Source organism: Vulpes vulpes, chromosome 2 (assembly GCF_048418805.1).
Source record: "Vulpes vulpes isolate BD-2025 chromosome 2, VulVul3, whole genome shotgun sequence".
In the NCBI taxonomy this organism is placed as follows: Eukaryota; Metazoa; Chordata; class Mammalia; order Carnivora; family Canidae; genus Vulpes; species Vulpes vulpes.
The window spans coordinates 138,647,711-138,668,083 of NC_132781.1; the positions used below are offsets into that span (position 1 = coordinate 138,647,711).

A 20,373-nucleotide genomic window follows, 5' to 3' on the forward strand; every position below is an offset into this window, starting at 1 on the left:
TGCTTCCAACATATTTATTACTATTTTTTACAGACTCTTAAGTTCACTAATAACCCTGCCACACATACTGGTGTAATACAACAGGCCTGGGTTCCCGCCTCTAGCTAGGCTGAGTACCACTGCCCGGAGGCACTGGTCTCAGGTGAGGCAGCTTTTTAAGGGGTTCCCAGGTGCAGCATCTCAAGACGCCAGAGAGGAGGGGGGTGTGAGGAACACCTGTGTGCACAAGCCCGTGCTGTGCAAGGGATGGGCTGCCACCTTGTAATGGCTTCACACCCTGACTCCGATTTGGGAGCCCCAGAGAACACTCTAGGAAGGTTAAGACACGATCAAAGTATCTGTGAGATCACGATACAGATGTGCTGGGTTTCTGTGGCTCGAATGCTTGGATGAGAGCCTCATTTTTCAGTCACCCAGCTGCAGTGAAGAGAAGCATCAGGAGGCTTGGCCTAGCACTTGGAACTAAAGAAGTAGCCTGATTATAGGCTACAGCTGTAGCTGTGTCAAGTGCTCTGTGGTTTCCAGGTGGCTGTCAGAGTGACTAAGGAGTCCTTCAGTGTTTTCCCATTAACACCCTGTTCCACGGACGGCACTTCACAGTTTTCAAAGCCCTTTCAATATATCTGTAGCTTTTCTTCTGGGCACTCTAGCTCACACGCTGTCCCGCTCACCGGCGCTGGTTTAGACCTGTCAGATTCTTGAGCTGATACAGGAAAGAAAACAATGATGAGGCCTTGCCCTGTCCCTAAGACTCCAATGGGAAAGATTGGGATTTTCTTTCTTTCTTTTTTTTTTTTTAATATTTTTAAAAATTTTTTATTTATTTATGATAGTCAGAGAGAGAGAGAGGGGGGGGGGCAGAGACACAGGCAGAGGGAGAAGCAGGCTCCACGCACCGGGAGCCCGACATGGGATTCGATCCCGGGTCTCCAGGATCGCGCCCTGGGCCAAAGGCAGGTGCTAAACCACTGCGCCACCCAGGGATCCCAAGATTGGGATTTTCAAGGTGGCAGGCACAGCTAAGACCCACACATCTGACACACCAGGGACCCAGGTGCCAGCGATGTTTTTTAACAAGGTGGGGGTGGGGGGGCGCAGAAGAGGTAGGGAATTCAGGATCTGAGACTGGGGGTGAACCACTGCCAGTCTTATTAGTAGCTTTCTGGTTTTGACGCATGTTCTAAGGATTACAGGGCAGGAGTGGAACAGGAGGGCAGGCCTGAGCAAAGCAATACTCACCGTCACTGCTGCACCCATGAGTCCCTGCACCAGTGCCTCTCCAGTGGACTTTACCTAGAAGATTCAAGGTCAGGTTCTCTTAAGACCCCAACACAAGCTCAAAGGTGAAACAGGTAGGACAAATCAGGAGGGGCTCATGAGGACCCTGCGGACTGGATGAAAAGCCTATGAACAGAACCAAAAATGGCCCAAGTGGCTCTCAGGGAAGGGCTGGTATGAGGAAGAGCCAGGCCAACTCCCAGGAATGGCCCTCAGGACTGTCCTCTGAAGCCAAAGTAGTGCAAGAGCACAGACAAGTGAGTAGCCATGGCCTAAGGAGGGTGGTGTGCCTAGTGAGGAGGCTTCCCAAAGGGCCAGCCCCAACTACCTGCTTGGCAGTGTGGCCCATGTTCATTGCGTCATTAATCCGGTTTTCCAGAAAGCGCCAAGTGTCCTCGAAGTCTGGGGACGAGTCCTGCATCATCACCAGCTCTGTCGTGTTGTAGATGCCAGCCAGCACGGCTCGGCGGGTGTACCAGTTAAACTGCAAAGGAACCCAGCCAGGAAGGTGAGTCACCACTACTGCTGTGGACTGTAACCCAAACCAGCGGCACACACGGGCTTTCTCCTGATCTCTTTTTTTCCCCCAAAGGTACCTTTGTTCCCCCTGGATAATATTACTGTTCTCAAACTTGCTGGGCATCAAAATTACCTGGGAGATTAAAATGCAAGCTCCTGGGCCTAACCTCTTAAGAGCCCGGGGTCTGAAGTAGGTGCAAGGAATCTGGATGTCTGATAAGCATCCCAGGTGATTTTGCTATATCCAGTCCACTTTGAAACTGCTGGTGAAAAGACTAAGTCTGAGGTCACCTAAATGCTGGAGAGGCTCTATGGTTAGCCAGTTATTACCACACTGTGGTGTGCTCATCAGTCACATGAGGGCTGACACAGGACCATGGACAGATCAGAACACCTCCACCTTGGGCTGGCCCAGCAAACTGCTCTTTGGAGCACTAGTTCAACTGCTTCATGTTTTATTCCTTTAATTTCTCAGCTTTCTAATTTCATTTTCTCACCAACTCTGTTGGTGGTGTACTCCCACACGAGAGGAGCTTATTAAAGTCCTTTGTTAAAACTGTGGCAGGAGCATCTCTTTGCTCCTCAGCCTGGATTTCACCAAGTACCATCACATATTAATTTCTTTTATGAAGGTATACTTTTATTTTTTAATTTCCTACCAGAAATACGATAGCATTAACAAGTCAGATTATTTCCTCGTGCCTGTTTAAAGGCTTACTGATCTCTTGGCAAAGCAGGCCAAAGTGGGCTGGGGGGAGGGAGTTTCCTTTTCAAAGCAATGGGTGGCTCCATGGCATTCTTTAAGTAGGCTTCATGCCCAGCACAGGACTCAACTCACGACCCTGAGATCAAGACCCAAGGTGAAATCAAGAGTGGGACACCTAACCAACTGAGCCATCCAGGCGACACCCCCCCCCCCCAACCTTTTTAAAATCAGTCTAATGAAAGACACACTGAGAAAGCCCACTGCAGAATTTGAATCTTAGGAGACCGAGGGGAAAATGCTTTTAAAATAGCACCCCAGTCCCCTGGCCCTCTAAGGCTTGCATCACCACTAGAGGTCAAAGGGAAAAACTGCTGGTTTGTGGCCAGATTGCTAGCCCTTAAGTGAAGACCTGGCTCCCACTATGGCTTCTCAAGGGACCTTCCCCATGCCTAGCCCCTCCTTTCCAAGATGGGAATGGCACTGCAGGCCCCCCAAAGGGAACCGTGATCAAAGAACTTTCACAAACTTCCTAAAGAAATGTTTAACCCAAGCCTTTCCTGGTACCCTTTAGATTTGCAGAAAGCACTCACGTCAGTGGACTGGTCCCCAGCATAATGCCACATGTCATCCACCATACTGGTGATCAGGCTTAGGCTGGATGGGATGTTGTGAGGGAGCATGAGGATGCTGAGGGCCTGAGGAGAGAATGACAGAAAAATAGGTACCACACAGAGGGACACCAGCACACAAGGTGGATGGTGCCTCACCCCTCTGTGGAATAAGAGGGCCTGCCCACGTCTCCTGCTGACACCTACCATCCCCACCTAACTGCTGTGAGCTTCTGGCAGCTAACAGCCCTGGCTATAGCTGATAGGAGTCAGGGACAGATCCTACCCTGGGCTGGCCCACTCAGCTTCTCCAACCCCAGCATGTGGACTTGGGAAGGCAGGCAGCCGGAGGGTCTAGCCTGGTCTTTCTGACAGTACTGAGAGCAAGGATGGGGCAGGGCACTTTGTTCAGCAACAGGGAGGAAGTAGTAGAGATAGGAGGGTCAGGGGTGGTTTTTAGGTCCAAATCCCAGGCCATTCCCAGGGCCCAGCAGCTTTCCTGCTTCAATGCCCCCCCAAGGCCTCACAATAAATTCCTCCCTGGTGTTTTGCTTAACTCAAGTTGGTTTCTGGTACCTGAAACTAAAAATTCTTCATTCATGCAAGCAATGGCACAAGCCAGGGATGCTGCCTTAGCAAACATCGACTCCTGAGAGGACAAGGGTTTGTCACTTTACCAACTCAAAAATCCATTGGCTATGGCCTTTGGAAGCTGATCAGAGGCCCTGGATTGGCTGGGAAGTTTTCTCTTAGTGAAGGAGCCCTGAAGAAAACGTGCTGAATCAGAAGGCAGCCAGGGCCCAATACACATACTTCCACTGCTTTAACTGCAAGGTGGAATGAGTCAAGGCCAGAGGTCTGAAAATCAAGTGTGGCAAGCACAGGCAGGCAGTGGGGCTCAGCCCTCACTGTACTCCCTCCACATGCAGCCTGACTGGCTGATACTACATGCTCAGTGGTATACCAGCTGGGTGGAGAACATGAGATGGTCTCTGCTGTGCTCTAATTCCTTTTTTTTCTTTTTTTAAAACGGTTTTATTTATTCATGAGAGACACAGAGAGAAGCAGGCTTCCCACAGGAGCCCGATGTGGGAATCGATCCCAGGATCACGACCTGAGCCAAAGGCAGATGCTCAACCACTGAGCCACCCAGGTGCCCCATGTCCTCTCGTTCCTGATGTGCTCTGACTCCATTTTCTTAACTAAGAGAATGGCCCACACTGTAACATGCTTTGCAATAAAAAAGAGGAAGTTTCAGAAAAGGGGATTAAAAAAAGCCCTCAGAACAAATACTCCAACTCTCAAGCATCCCACTGACAAGTGGCAAAGACCTCCTACTCCTCTGCCATCCAGAACATACCAGGCTTGTTAATGTTGAAGGCCAATAAAACCTTCTCATTTTCTAATCTCCTTCATGGATTCCTCCTCACCAAAGACCTAGTGGCACACTCGGGCTACAAGGTCCCAACACAGATGTGACCCAGTACTCAGACCACTCACATTTCTAGGCACTGAAACCCAGATGGCTCAGTTACTTCCTATGGCACTCCCCAGTCTGCACTTCCTAGCTCTAGTGCACTGAGAATCCCAGAATCCCCAGGTCTGTGCAGATTAGTGAGTTAACTTCTGAAGAATGTGCAAGATCCTCTGAGTGCTAAGTGCTGAGAACTAAGAACGTGAATACATTGTTGCCCTGGGGCCTAGATAAGGACTCTGTACCCGGGGCCAGTGCTCAATGTACGGGATCAGCATTCTCAGTCTGGTTTCCACTGCATCCCTCAGGAACTGGTCTGTCTTCCTCTTCCTGGAAGAGGGAAAAGAAAACAGTGTGTCTCTGTGTCAAAGGCATGGGCTCAGTGCCCATGCTTACTTGGCTCTAGGGAGGAGGGTCCCACCAGCTCCTGATGTTGGCCTGTCAGAGACAGGCAGCTGTCTTCCAGGCCCATCAAAGCAGCAGGGCTGCTCAATGCTCCTCTCTTTTGGCTCTGCTTGGATTGACCTCCCGGGGCAGCTGGTGGGGCCTCAGCCCCACCTGATCCTTAGTTGCCACCCTGAGCAATAATACCATAGGACTTACTCTGCCTGGCCCAGCTGGACCAGCTTCTGCTCCTCTTCAAGCACATGAGTGAGTCGAGCATTGCACTGGGTCACAAAATGCAGTATCAGTTCACTGCCATCATTCCCAAACATGCTGGCTGCTGCACTGGACAGACCCAGAGACTACAAAAGGAGACAGAAAACAAGAAATTGGTAGACAAATGTAGTGGACCTGTGCTGCCTGTTCCTCACTAATGCCTCTTTTTCCAGTTACAGCAGCTTGATTTTTAATGGGGTAACCCTACTCTTCATTCCTGGTCCATGTGATTTGGGTGAGGCTGACCAGCTGTCCCTCCATACTCATCAAGCCCCTTGGTGTATTGGAGAGTGTGAGATCCAGGCTTGGATAACTGGAGTTCCCAGTGACTAGCTCAGGGATGTGCACATGACCAGGTCCAGGCCCTAAGAGGCTGCCTCTGGAATCCCACCAGTGCTGCTGGAAAAGAAGGGCTCGCTCTTTACTGGGGCTCCTGAACCCTTTTTAGTCCTGCCTGGGAAATCCCTGCTGAGAATGAAGCTCACAGAAAGGAAAGCAAAGCAGAGAAGATGGAGACACGATTCCCAGCAGCACAATCTAAGAACACTGTGCTGGAGCTACTTCCAAACTTTTCTGTTATTAAATGAGCCCAAACATTCCCTTTCCTGCTTGAGCCAGTTTGAATTGAGCTCTGACACTCATATCCTAGAGTCCTACATGATATAAAAGAGGGGCTGGGAAGAGCAATCAGCTCTTCCTCACCAATTGACTTAACCTAAATCTCCTGGAAATTAAGCCTCTCAGTTGCTATATAAACCAACCATTTTTCTTAATGAGTTAAGTGAACAAAGCCATGAAAATCCTTTACTATTCCTGATATATGGCAATCATTGAGCATCTACTAGAGGCAGAACCCCAACAGCACCAGGGACAAAGGGCAGAGAAGGAACAAAAAATTTACGAACTCTAATCCCCACTGCTGGGAGTGGGAAAGTGCCTCTGTCTTGGTGGAAGTCCACAGTCTCTACAGAGAGCAATCTGGCAGGATTCACAGCAGACTTGCAGTGCATCAATACTAACAGGGACTGTATGCTTAACTGTGCCAGGCACTCTGCTAAGCACAGGACTCACATGATCTCACTGTGACCTTGTGGCAATTCCAGCTTTTTAGACGAGGGAATTGAGCTCAGAGCTCTTCACCACTGGGCTATGCTGCTTCTACTATGTAGGCAACAAGACCCTCAAAAATATACACATTTGCTTGCCTGTCTCAGTGGGCAGAGTGTACAACTCTTGAAATTGGGGTTGTGAATTTTTCTTTTTAAGATTTTATTTATTCATGACAGACAGGCAGAGGGAGAAGCAGGCTCCATGCAGGGAGCCCTATGTGGGACTCGATCCTGGGACCACAGGATCACACCCTGAGCCAAAGGCAGATGCTCAACCCCTGAGCCACCCAGGCATCCCCGGGGGCTGTGAATTTAAGCCCATGTTGAGTGTAGAGATTACTTAAATAAACAAATATTTAAATACACACACACACAAATACACGTATACTCTTTGGACCAGGTGATGAATTACTGTCAGCCCCAAAGTTGCCCTCCTCGCCTCAGCTTCATGACGTGGGGGCTGCAGCTCCACAAGCCACAATCCCAGCTCCATGTTAGGCTCTGCCAAGTGGGTGGCTGGAGGGAGAGCCAAAGGCTGGAGGAGTAGGAAGACTGCATATGGTCCTGCCTGCTAGAGGCTCCTGTGGGTATCTCCCCAGATGCACTTCACCACCTTCTTCACCAGGGCAGCAGCACTTCCCCTCTGTGGCTGTAGCTGAGCCTGGACTGTACCTTTCTCAGCACCTGCAGAACTGGTTCCAGCAAGCCACCACCTTCCTCCCTGCCCCCAGAGGTTGGGTGCCAGCCCCAAGGGACCCTCTCTCTGAACTTAAGAGACAGCAGTGCCAGCTGAGTAGCATCTCCTCCTCAGAGGTTTGAGTTTGGCCTCCAAAGGGGCTATCCTTCAAGCTTCTCATTTTAACAAGTCCACTTTTTCCCTCTGTCCCTCTAGCCCTGGAGATGGGAGCCACTTTCCGGGGCGGCAGCCTCCCTAACACCCTAGAGGGTTCTTTTTATGCTGTCAGTGAGCTGGTTACCAACTTTACACCTAGCTCACCATTCTTTGTATTAAATTCTCTCTATCTGAATAACTGGTGTGGTTTCTGTCCCCTGACTGAAATGCTCCCCGAAATAGCAACTCCACTTCTCCAAATGCACTTATAATGTTGTATAAATTGGTTTAGAATACTAAATAATGGCAACAACCCAAATGTTTATCAGTTGAAGTCAAGTAAATACAATGGGAATTATGTAACCACTATTGAATAAAGACAGAGTGAAAAAGACCAGTTTCCCACAGAATAATTCTGTGTAAGAGTTCTCCCAACATCCTGCTACATTTCTGTCCTCTACTTGTTCTACCACTTCCTACAATGATTCTTTTCAACATTCTGTGCCACCCTCAAACCTTTGTCTCCTCCTACTCTCTCCTAACTTAAGATTCATGAGACAACCACACCTACTTCACAGAGAACAGGAGCTATCCCCCCAGGAACTCCCTTAATATTCTAGAAACTAAACCTGCAGCTGTCTTCTCCAACATCATCCCTAATACATCTAAAACCTGTCCTCCCACTTGTGTTCTTGATCTTCTAATTCTTGCCTTCAAGGGGTTTTGGACTTTTGATTTTGTCACTTTCTCTTGTACTTGTACCTCACCCCTGTTTCCACATTCTTCTGGCTAGTGTTTAAACATGCTCAACCTTCCATCCTATTTCTCCTGCAAGCTTAGGAATGGAGAAGTGAATGTTCTTTGTTCTCACAGAACTCTCGCAGGACAGTATCCAGCTATGCTTAACAATTCTGTACACTGTGGCCTCAATATGAGCCTAGGGTTAATCTAAAGCAGCAATCTATTCCAAAACAGAAGGAAAGTCCTGAGAAAAATAAGGTGTTGGTCTCCTAAGTAGTGCCTTCTTGAGTGTTTTCAAACACCAGATTTCATCAATTCTAAGATGCACCCATTTTATCATTTTATTTCTTAAGATTTTTATTTTGAAATAATCTTGACACTCAGTGTGGGATTCAAATTCACAGCTCTAAGATCAAGAGTCACGTGCTCTACCAACTGAGCCAACCAGGTGCCACATTTTAAAATTATTATTAATTATTATTATTATTATTATTATTATTATTTTTACCACCCCCATCCACCCTGGGGCACCGGTCCCGCCGTGCCGTCCCAGGGCCGGGGGCCTAAAATTATTTTTAAAGATTTATTTATTTGGGGGTGGGTGGAGGGAGCAAAGGGAGAGGGAGAGAATCTCAAGTGGACTCCTGGCTCAGCAGGGAGACTAACTCAGGGTTCAACCTCACAACCCCAAGACCATGACCTAAGCTGAAACCAAGAGTCAGGTGCTTACTTGACTGAGCCACCTAGGGGCCCCCCAGTTTTTCAATTTAAACAATCAGTGTGAATGATGCAATGGACAATGTGTCCTAATTTATTAGGTAGCATTTTTTCTTTCTTAGTGATGCATAAAATGGTGCATCTTCAAGCACTGTCGTCTTAGAGTCAATGAAATGTGATAGTTGTGATCATCGGCAATGCCTGCCTAATAGGCTGCCTTTAGAACCTCGCTCACGAGAACCAAGTCCCTGGTATAATCTTTCCATACTAAAAGAAAGCCATTTCACTCTACTGAGGAAAAGACAACCTCCCCCCCCAAAATCCTATGGAAGTGAGAGGCTCTAAGTTGGGCCAGAAGAAAGCATGAGGCCCTCTGCTCTGGATGGTGTGACTCCCTCCTGGCCAATCCTCCCACCTTGTCCTATACACACCTGGGCTCCTTCTGCAATTGCCTCTGCTGTCCACCCGTGGGCAGGCACGAAATCCAGGGCTGCGGTCAGGATGCGGTGCTGCAACTGCTCCTCACTCTCATGGTCCTCTTCCTCCTCACCGCCCTGATCTGTGTACCTGAAACCCACACAGAACAGAGAAATGGTGATGGAGCCCAACACACCTCATCTCACTGACTGCTGCCTGACAGGCAAAAGGTGCCTGACCAGAACCCGGAGACTCTGTGCTTTCTCTGAGCACACACTGGGAAGACATTTACTTTTGTGGTGGTATTGATATTTCAGAATAAAAATTATATTATCTTTCTCCTTTCCTATAGTCATGGGGAGAGGGATCCAGTGAGTGAGGAGGCCATGTAATTTGAAGGCAAATGCTCCCACAGTACCCTGGATTTCTCTGTTTATAGCCCTTAGCGCACCGTTTCTTTATCTGTATTTGTGCTAAATGATAACTCTGTGAGCAGAGACAATGCTTCTAGTATTCACAGGGCTGGCACAAAGTAGTTCCTCAAAACATATTTACTGAATTGAAATGAAAAGTACTTTAATTAGGAGACCAGAAAAATGACAGGAACACCCTAATATCAGAGGTAGAGGAACTTCTCAGTGGCAGGATTAAGAAGAAAAGATATCTAATGGAAATGTAAACTATTATCACCTTCCGAGAGGGCAATTTGGCCCCACTTATGTAATAAAATGTTAAATCTGCACATCCTTTTATTAGGTGCTCCCACTGCTGAGAGATAATAACATCATTTTTTATAGCAGTGAAGGAAATCTATTAATAAATTCATCAATAGGGCATCAATAGGGCAGCCCTATTCATCAATAGGGTGGCTCAGCAGTTTAGCGCTGCCTTCAGCCCAGGGCGTGATCCTGGAGACCCAGGATCAAGTCCCACATTGGGCTCCCTGCATGGAGCCTGCTTCTCCCTCTGCCTGTGTCTCTGCCTCTCTCTCTCTGTCTCTCATGAATAAATAAACAAAATCTCTTTTTAAAATAAAATATTTTTAAAAAATAAATAAACAAATTCATCAATAAAAAATAGGTTAAGTAAATTTAATACTGCCCTTTACTGGAATATTATGCAACCATTAAAATCATATAGAATGAGAAAACATTAAAAATGTGCTATTGAGTGAAAAAGTTTCTGGAATAGCATGTTTAGTAGATGGTATAATTAATCACTAATTATATATAGACTTATACATGTAACATACTTAGAAAAACATCTAAAAGGATATTCACAAAAATGTTAGTTATTTCTGGGTTTGTGATTTCTGGTCATCTCTGCTTTATTTTTCTGAACTTCTTTGTATTGTTTATTTTAGAGTGGTGAGGTACAATTTTCAAAAAAACTCATAGGTAAAAAAAAAAACAAAACAAAACATAGGTTCTGTTCACATATGGCCCTGAAAATGATTGAAGGTGAAAATGGGGATAAAGAGGAGAGAGGAAGGAGAGGAAGGCCAGACATACCCAAGCATGCAAAATGGCCAGAAACAGATGGCCTTGGGGCTCTGGTGCATACCTGGGGGGTGAACGAGAAGATTCTGGATTGGGTTCTTCTGCTTCATGTGTTTCGGACTGTTGCTGAGAAAAAGATTGGGGAGGCTGTTGCTTCTGCTCATCTGAAGACTTTAGCTGCATAGTGGAAGCATGGAAGGCACGTGACACCACAGCTGACTGGCAACGGGACGCTGAAACAAAAACTGGGCTGTCAGTCAGAGACACTTACCAGAGAAGACACTTTGAAACCTTGAATGGTGCGAGAGATGGGGGAAGAGTCTACTCCAGAACCACTTATCCAAGTGTTGGTCCCAGACAAAAATTTGGGGTAAATTGGCAACCTTGCGACATGATGTGGTGGCAAAAGCAGGAGCCAGGTAACAGAAGACCTGGCTTCTGGGCCTGCTGCTATCACTTGCTAACTATGTTAATGGACAAACCACTTCACCCCAACAAGCATGATTTTAAAATATGCAAATCAAGAGTAATAATCTGTTTGCTCAACCGGAGTGCTATGAAGCCCAATCAAAAAGTGAAAGCAAAAAGGTTACATATTTATATCATAGCAAGAGCACTGGACTAGAAATTAGAAAGTCTGAGTACTAACTCCCACAATGTTTATACCTTCATACAGATCACTAATCTGTTTTCTCATTGGCAATACCTGCAACACCCCCATTTACTAGAGAAAGGGATTTGGAAAGTACGGGCTCGTACTACTTTTTTCCTTTCCCAACATTTTATTACAAAAATTTTTTTAAGTAGGCTCCATGCTGGGTGTAGAGCTCAGCACAGGGCTCGAACTCATGATCAAGACCTGAGCTGAGATCAGGAGTTGGATGCTTAACCAACTGAGCCACCAAGGTGCCCCTATTACAAAAAATCTCATACAAGTTGAAAGAACTATAGCATGAACACCTGTATATCCACCACCTAGATTCTACAGATCTACCACACTTTTCATTCATCAATCCAGCTTTTTAAAATCTTTTAACCCAGCTTATTTTTGATGGATCTGTTGCAGACCTCAGTATTCTTCAGCTCCACACATTCTGGCATACCATGCATTCATGCATACCATGAACCAGAGTTTCATATTTATTTACTGTTCTTTTATTGAGGTGACAGTTATATACAATGAAATGCACAAATCTTAAATGTGCCAATTCTGACATCTGACAAAGATATAAACTTGTGTAACCTGAACCCTTAGCTAGAGTGTACTGTAGCCCCCAAAAGTTCCCTCATGCTCTTTCCCAGTCATCCCCCACTTATACTGTTCAGAAGTTTTCATCCTAGTTTAACCTGTCCTAGAATTTCATCTACATGGACTCCTAATTTCATCTACATGGACTCCTATAGTATATCCTTTTCGTGTAAAACTTGTTTTTGCAGTCTTTTTTAGACAGATTCCTATTTTTGTGGAAATCAACTTATTTTTTATTGCTGAGTAGTATTCCATCAAGAAACATGATTGTGCTGATGAATACCTGGGCTTTCTCAGCCTTATCTATCACGAATAGTTACTATCAATGTACTTCTACAAACCTTTCCATGGACACATGTTTTCATTTCTCGCTCTCTCTCTTTTTAAAGATTTTATTTATTCATGAGAGGCAGAGAGAGAGGCAGAGACACAGGGAGAGGGAGAAACAGGCTCCCTGCAGGGACCCTGATGTGGGACTCGATCCCGGGACTCCAGGATCACAACCTGAGCCAAAGGCAGACACTCAACGTCCCTGCTTTCATTTCTCTTGGCTGAATACCTAGGAGTGGCTCTGCTGGGTCATAGGCATTACTTTAACTAAACATAGTTAATTTGGACTTTTGTATAAAAACAACAAAAGGACACTCATTTTTTAAAAAATCTACCAACTAATCCAGGAAACAATGATTTTAAGAGATGCCTAACAGGGGGTGCCTGGGTGGCTCAGTCGGTGGAGTGTCTGCCTTTACTTCTGGTTATGATCTCGCAGTCCTGGGATCCAGCCCTGGTGAGGCTCCCTGCTTCTCCCTGTGCCCCTGATTATGCTCACTCACTCTCTCTCTCTCATAAACGGGTAATATCTTAAAAACAAAAAACTTAGAACAGTACTGTAAAAATATCAATATTTTAGTATTTGTACAAAAAAAAAAAAGTAACAAAATACTCCTAAAACTCTGAAAAGGATGGGAGAGGTCCCAAAGCATCAGTGTGGAACCATTGAAGGTCGCATGATTTCTTATGGAATACAGGAAATTATTATTTCATTACTTATGCATTTAAGTTAATGCGTCAGTGTGTTCATTCTACTCATAGAAGGGGACGCTGGTTTTCCACTTAAGAGTAGCAATATACAGTAACCTCTTGTAAAGCAAACATCTATAGTTTTAAGAACTCGGATGTACAAACGAAAATACGGATTGTGTTGTGGAAAAAGGTGGACGGTATCAGAGAATTATTGAAGTGGTGAAGAAACGACTGACTTAGGAAACCATGAACTAGGAGCTCCCTGCGGCTGCTTCCACCTCCGTCGCCTGGGGCCCTGCCCGGGGACTCGGCAATGGAGTTACTGGAAGGCTGGGTGCGAGCCCTCCCGTCTGCCACTGCCCCGCTGCGTGACCCCGGGCACCCACAGCCCTCTCCGGGCCTCCGTTAACTCCGCCAAATGGGGGTGACAAGCCCTGCTCCGCTACTCTTTGCCCTTCACGGCTCGAGGATGGGGGCAGACAAAAATCGAGCCCAGGACGCCGGCTGCTCCACGCCGATGCCCTTCACGTCACCTTGCTGGCCGGCCGCCACGACGGCCTCTTCCGCCCCGCACCCTGCCCCGTCCGCTTCGTGCCCCCACACTCCTCCCCGCTCCCCCGCTCGGCCGCCCCCTCACCGGGCAGGCACCGTAGCTGCAGGAGCCTCCAGCCCGCCCGGCCGAGGGCGCCGGACAAGGCCGCCGCTGCCGCCGCCATCTTGAAAGCGGGCACGCCGCCGACGGTGACGCGACGGACAGACCCAGGAGGTCGGCCAGGCCACTTCCGCCCTGCCGGCGCTCCCGCAGCCTCCTCTTCTCGCGAGAGCCGCGAGGTGCGAAGCCGGCGGCCGCGGAGAGGCCGGGAGCGAGCCCGGGAGGCAGGTGAGCGCTGTGTGAGGCCCGGGAGCCCGACCTGCCCCACCGTCCCCTTCCGGCCCACCTTTGTCCCTAGAGCCTCCTGTTTGCAGTTCCCAGCCCTGTCCCCCGCGGGACACGGAACCATGGCCACGTTCCTGGGGCGCACGACGTGCTTTTGCCGGGAGGAGTCGGTGCGCGGCGCCGGCCGGCCCTGCCTGTCGCGGGCCCTTCCCGGCCGCCTGTCTCCCGCGCTGCCGGCGCGGGGCGCGCGGGGCCTTGAGCCGCGGCCGGTGACCGGGGCTGGGGGCTGGGGGGCGGGGACCCGCCTTGCGGATGCCCAGCCGCCGTGACCTTGCGCCTCACGCCTCGTCTCAAATACTGGGGGAACCTGACCCCCCGGGTTGTAATTTAGAGCCAGTGACTTGCCGGAACCAACAAAGTGTGGAGTTGCTGTGAATAACAGTAATTTAGCCAGGTGACTTTTAAAGAGGTGGTTGGCTTTATTGAACGATTCATGGGTCGGGCAGCGTCCCAAGTAGAGAGAAGCTCCAAAGAGCTCCACGAGAAGAAAGGTTTTTTAAAAAAGCGGGGTTGGGGGGGGGGCGGGAGAGACAAGGAAGTCCTAAAGGGGAGAAGAGGATTATTTCAGGCAAGGTCACCTTCCTTTGGGGGACAGACGAGGTCCGTTAGGCAGAATACCTTACTAATACTGAGCAGAAGATTCCAGACTGACCCCTTAAGAGTACATTCCTGGAGACTGTTGAAACTGCAGGTAGGTTAGGTATGTTTTGGTTTGGTGATGATGCGGGCTTAGCACAAGTGGTTCCATTTGGGGCCTGTTTTCTTCTTAACAGTTTAATTGAAAATTTCCCAAACTTGCCAGATCAAAAGACCCATTTAGCATGCTCTTTAAAAAATATATATGTTTATTAGATAGCGTAGCGGGGTGATGAGGGGGCAGAAGGGGAGGGTGAGCGTGGAGCCAGCTAGGGGGCATGGAGGGGCTCTATCTTAGGATCCTGAGATCAGCACCTGACCCAAAGTTAGACGCTTAACCGACTGAGCCACCCAGGTGTCCACTGCCCCCATCTAGGATGGTTTTTTTTTCTTTTTTTTTTTTTTGTTTATGATAGGCACACAGTGAGAGAGAGAGGCAGAGACATAGGCAGAGGGAGAAGCAGGCTCCATGCACCGGGAGCCCAACGTGGGATTCGATCCCGGGTCTCCAGGATCACGCCCTGGGCCAAAGGCAGGCGCTAAACCGCTGCGCCACCTAGGGATCCCCTAGGATGTTTATTAATAAATAAATTGGATACCCTGGTCCTTCTCCTGGAGAGTTGATTTAGTACATCTGGATGAAGTCCAGGAATCTTTTTTTTTTTTTTTAAGTCCAGGAATCTTATTTTAACAAGGCCCCTATGTGATTTGTAGGACCTGAAGTTTGGGAAGGAAAAGGTTGGTGGCCTTCATTCTGACATTGAGTGCCAATCTCTGAATGACTCAGGGAGGTCATGGACTATAGGCACTCAACTGACGTGTAAATGCAGAGTGCCTCATTGCTATCTGGCATCAGGGAAGGCTTCATATTAATAGGGAGAACTAAAGGATTTGGGGATTAGGGATAACTGGTGACAGGAGCTAAGCGTGTCATTCTGTAAACTTTATGTTTGCAGTTAGACTCTTGTCTATATCTGTTTTGCACAACCCTTATAACTCAAGTCTTTTTAAAACATCTTGCCCGCCCCTGCCTCTATGTGGGGGAAGCCCTCCTAACCCAAATGTTAAAATTCCAGATGCACATCTATAGATTCATTAAAACACTACTGATCTGTCCATAAGGCTTTGTTTTCTGAGTTCTGTCCACCCATCTTCAAATGAGCCTTGGAAATTCTAGCACTGGGGTATCCTTCCTGAAACCCTCAATTCTTGACACACCTGGAAACAGTCTTCCATGTTCTCTTTCTTTCTTTCTTTTTTTAGTTTCTTGTTTCCTTGCTAATGATCACCTTTTTTTTTTTTCCTACGTGTGCTTCAGTCAGTTCATTAAATTTAAAGTTTTCCTTTCTGATGACTTTCAATATTCTCAGAATTGTTTATGTACCTGACTTAAAAGGACTTAATCCTTGGTTTGAACTGATACCTGAACTTAAGTCTTTTTTATTTTTTCTTTTGGCCCCCTTCATTCATAAGACGAGCCAAATGCCTCAAGATTTGATGTTTATTGGGTACCTTAGAAATAAATGAATCTCCAGAAGATACTTGTAGACATCTGCTTTCCCTGCCTTGCATCCCCTGCATTTTAGAAGAGCCATGGGCACATGTATACAGCAGTGAGCGCTAGAGAGGTGCTTAACATCTAAGGCCCATGACATGACAATGACTGGCCCATGACATGACAATGACTTCTTCAACTTTTGCACTTCTTCAACTCCACCTCTACCTCTTTTTATTTTTTTAAAAATATTTTATTTATTTATTCATGAGAGACACACACACACAGAGAGAGAGAGAGGCACAGACACAGGCAGAGGGAGAAGCAGGCTCCATGCAGGGAGCCTGATGTGGGACTTGATCCGGGGTCTCCAGGATCACACCCTGGGCTGAAGGCAGTGCTAAACTGCTGAGCCACCCGGGCTGCCCCCTCCACATCTTTTTAGATATGCAACTAGGCTCTTGAGTCACCTCAGGCGCCAGACATTTTTTTCTTATAGTTTTTAAAAAAGAAAGATTGCTAAAAGCAGAAAATTCAGATGATGGAAAGTACCATCCTTTGGCTTTTAGATACTTAGAAGAACATTATCTCCCACTTTATTGAGAAAATGCTAACAGAGTGGTGGCTATGTCTGTGTTTTGAGGATTAATGTTTAATAAATACATTTATGAGCTCCCTCTTTCCATAGAAGATTAGTTTGGGGAGATATGGGACACAAAGTATTTTACGTCCTTCTAATGTACTGATACACACCCATCGGAGTAGTATTGAAGATGTCATAAAGTGCAGCTCTTATACTGTGTAATTCTAACAATGTAAAAGAAGCATCGCATCTCCCTAGGGAGTCTTCCCAGCAGGGATGGCTGAGGAGAAAGAATAGGTTTTATGGGGACTCTTTGAAGCAAAGGCAAATAAACTGGCCACCAAGATATAAAAATTCTCTGAAAACATTTCACTGAGCTCTTTGTGTCAGGTCCTGCTGAGTGCTTTGCATATTTTTATCTTATTTACTTCTTACAGCAGCCTTGTGAAATATGAGATTATGATTCCTACCTTATTGGTAAGAAATGAGAGAGCTAATAACTGGACCCATGATCATGTAGTTAATAAGTAGACAATCCAATGGTAGAAGTCCAGTTCATTGTATTCAAAACCTATAAAACTGCCTCTGTTAAGCAGAGGTCTAGAGGTCTTGCTGGAAAGATCTAGACACCTGGCTTTTTGTTTTTCTCTGCCTAACAAGTAACCTTTTGCCTGTTCTTTCTTTCGTGATGGTTTTTCTGTGAGTACAGTGCAAAGTTATAGTTGTTGGTGGTGGGCAGGGAGCTTGTCCCTTTTGTTTTCCCAGGAGAGAACCTGTGTCAACATCATTCTAGAAACAGGTCCTGTATTTCTTATAACTTAATGCCCAGCAATCCCTATTCCTGTCTTCCCTGGTTGGTTCTTTCTTTCTTTCTTTCTTTCTTTCTTTCTTTCTTTCTTTCTTTCTTTATTTATTTATTTATTTAAATTTTTTGGAGGCCCCACTGGGATACCCCTGGCTGATTCTTAAATGAAACATTGATCCCAAGTCGCTTGCCGTAAAGATTTACAGAAGTTCTTCCTCAACATCAAGTGACAGTTAAAAGCTTAAATGTGTCAGTTCTTGAGTGTGTGCTTTTTAAGGATTTAAAGATAATTCGGTGATTAAGGAATCCTGCTTATCTGATAATACATGGCATCCTTTTACTGGGGCTTGCAGTCAGGTCAAGATAATGAAGAACGGGCATTCCACATGGAAGCAAACAGGTAAAGGCATGATTAAAGCAAAAATGTGGAGGTTTTTCATAGAACAAGGAGGGCTTCACTTTGGAGAGGTGGGAGATACAGACGGAGCCAGATCATGGAGGACCTGATTCCAGAAGAAAGTGTTTTGGTTTTGCACTAGAAAGTAAACTTTAGGAAATGAATGACAAAATCAAAATACTGTGGTATTTAAGAGTGACTGGCTAACTTGGCCATGTTTTGTAGGCAGAAGAGCAAATCATTTGAACTGAATATTTTTGAAGAAGGAAGGGTGTAACGGACAAGGCCTAAATTCAGTCTCAGTGTGTCTGTGGTGGTGTAATTGTGACTGAGTTAGCAACTTCTACAGAAGACAGAGGTGTTCAGCACAACCCTGGTCCATGCTTGACCTGTCTACTGTGGCGTCTGCATTTATGCCATTACAGCTATTTTAAGACGGGAACTTGATGGCATTAATGTTGAAGAAAGAAAGGAGAAGCTGAGTAGAATGCCATCGCCTGACCTAATTGCTTCATGAGCACATTCTATACTCCTGTCCGTATCAAGTGGAAGGGAAAGCTGACCCATGGTGGTGGTGGGGGGAATCTCCATAGATTAAAAGTGTGGGCTTTATAGTCACATGGATTTGGATTCATGTTCCAGGTCTTCCCACATTTAGTAGTTGTGTGACCTGGCAAAGTCAATGGCTTCAATTTTTCTGCCTATAAAATGGGAATAATACAGAGTTTAGGGTTGTACTGAGGTTCAGTTGGGATAATGTATATAAGGTCCTTTGAACAGCCTGGGCAATAGTAAATGTGAAAGAAAGATATGTTAGGTACTATTGATCATTGTAGATTCAATAGAATTGAATTTTCTTATTTTCATGAAAGAGAAAATCTCATTATTTGCCAAATGTAAATATGTTGTCTCTTTAAAAAAAGAAAAAACATTAAGCTTGTGGTGGCATTATGCCAATTTATTCGCCTTCTTTGCTGAGTCATACTTTTGCCTAATTAACGTCCTATGTGTTTCATATTCCTTCCATTCAAGCTGAGTTGTCCCAAATCAAAAGAGAAATACTCTTTCTGCCTTCAACTTGTATACTTGACTGCCAAGGCAGGACTCCCATCCAGGAAGCAACCTGCCTTGTTGGGGAATGTTGGGGTTAAGAATCCTTGAGGTAACGGGTTCATTATTTTAGTCTCTGTAGCATCCACAGGAAGATACTCTAGTGTGGTCAGCATGCCGTGGTGGGAGGTCAGAATTAGGTGGTGATTCTAATTGTATTTGCTGGTACCTCATAGATTAAATTGTGCTTTTATCTCTGCTCTGTCATGACTCTCCTTTGGTCCATGGGTTTTAGGTCCATCAGCATGGCAGGAATGGCAGATTATGGGATCTCAGCTGGCCAGTTTGTGGCCGTGGTCTGGGATCAGTCATCCCCCCTGGAGGCTCTGAAAGATCTGGTCGACAAGCTTCAAAAGTTAACAGGTGATGAGGGCCAAGTGTCTGTGGAAAACATCAACCAGCTGTTGAAATGTAAGTACCTACCCGTTGTCTTTACAGGGCTGCAGAGGGTTGATGGGGGTGCTGCGTTTATGCGGTTCCTTGATATCTGAGTTTTTGTTCTGAGTGGCACACGATGGCAGTGGGGAGAGGGGGTCACTCCGTTTTTCAGTTGAGATACAGTGGACTTAAAAGAGTGTAGTTGATTTTTATAAGTATGTTGTTATTAGATATCCTGCATTTTTTAAAAAGCTTACTCTTCAGCCAGCTTCCTTTTTACTTCTTTTCCTGGACATATAAAGGATATGAAATTAATAAGACCAAGGGAGAATAGTGGCTTCTTTGCCCCTCTTGCTAGTAATGGTATAATAACGTTTGCCAGATAGGTAGCTGTTCATTCTTCCAGGGCCAAGCCTGGAGCCTCTGCAGGACCTTGGGGGGGTTGGGCAGATTGCCTCAGGGGCCCAGGTGATTGCTGATCAGAACCTTCCTTTTTTTCAGCTGCCCACAAAGAATCTAGCTTTGATATTATTTTGTCGGGTGTAATTCCTGGAAGCACCACTCTGCACAGCACTGAGATTTTGGCTGAGATGGCCCGGATCCTGCGGCCTGGTGGACGTCTTTTTCTGAGAGAGCCAGTAGAGACAGCTGTAGGTAAGGAAATTTTTATTTGGAAGACTAGAATTTAACAACGTTAAATATTTAGGTACGTTTGCTGCATCTCTCTGAGCAGGAGCTGTCATTAGGAGATCCTTCTCCTTGGTTGTAAAAATCTGAAGCAGTGCATCTCACGGAACTATGATCTTTGACCCAATAGGAGGAAAATGTCTACCTGAAAATGGCTGGGTCTGTCAACAGGTTGAATGGTTAAACTGTGGTACATGCATACCACAGGAAACTCTAGCAATAAAAAGGAATAAACCACTCACTTGTGCAACAATTTGGATGACTCTCAAGGGAATCTTGCCGTGCCGAGTGGAAAACAGCCAATCCCAAAAGGATGCATGCTATGTGATTCTATTCCTGTAACATTCTTGGAATAACAAAGTTCTAGGGATGGGGACCAAACTGATGACTACTAGGTGCTAGGAGTGAGAGGCAGGGGATATGTGAGCCTGGAAAGGGGTCTCAGGAGGGCTCCTTGCGACTGTGGAAGTGCTCACATGAAGCTGTGAGCATGGTAAGATTGCACAGAGTTGT

General features: G+C 46.3%; 2 protein-coding genes across 3 annotated transcripts in view; one reads left to right on the forward strand and one right to left on the reverse strand.

Annotated features, from left to right (window-relative positions):
* COQ9 (coenzyme Q9) lies at positions 1-13,952 on the reverse strand. The gene is made up of 9 exons (XM_072750158.1): positions 13,470-13,952; positions 10,625-10,793; positions 9,076-9,211; positions 5,189-5,331; positions 4,831-4,915; positions 3,094-3,198; positions 1,607-1,762; positions 1,240-1,293; positions 1-703 (listed from the first exon to the last, which is right to left on the reverse strand). The coding sequence occupies exons 1-9, from the start codon at positions 13,831-13,833 to the stop codon at positions 668-670; spliced, it is 1,248 nt and encodes a 415-aa protein (XP_072606259.1). The 5' UTR covers positions 13,834-13,952; the 3' UTR covers positions 1-667.
* CIAPIN1 (cytokine induced apoptosis inhibitor 1) overlaps positions 13,587-20,373 on the forward strand; it is a 15,436-nt gene continuing 8,649 nt past the window's right edge. The window contains exons 1-3 of one of the 2 annotated variants that reach the window (XM_026011810.2): positions 13,587-13,712; positions 19,031-19,206; positions 19,675-19,827. In XM_026011810.2, the coding sequence (XP_025867595.1) occupies positions 19,041-19,206; positions 19,675-19,827 (319 nt within the window). In that variant the 5' untranslated portion in view covers positions 13,587-13,712; positions 19,031-19,040. The remainder of the gene's footprint in view (positions 13,713-19,030; positions 19,207-19,674; positions 19,828-20,373) is intronic. The other variant, XM_072750160.1, reaches the window with a different exon arrangement.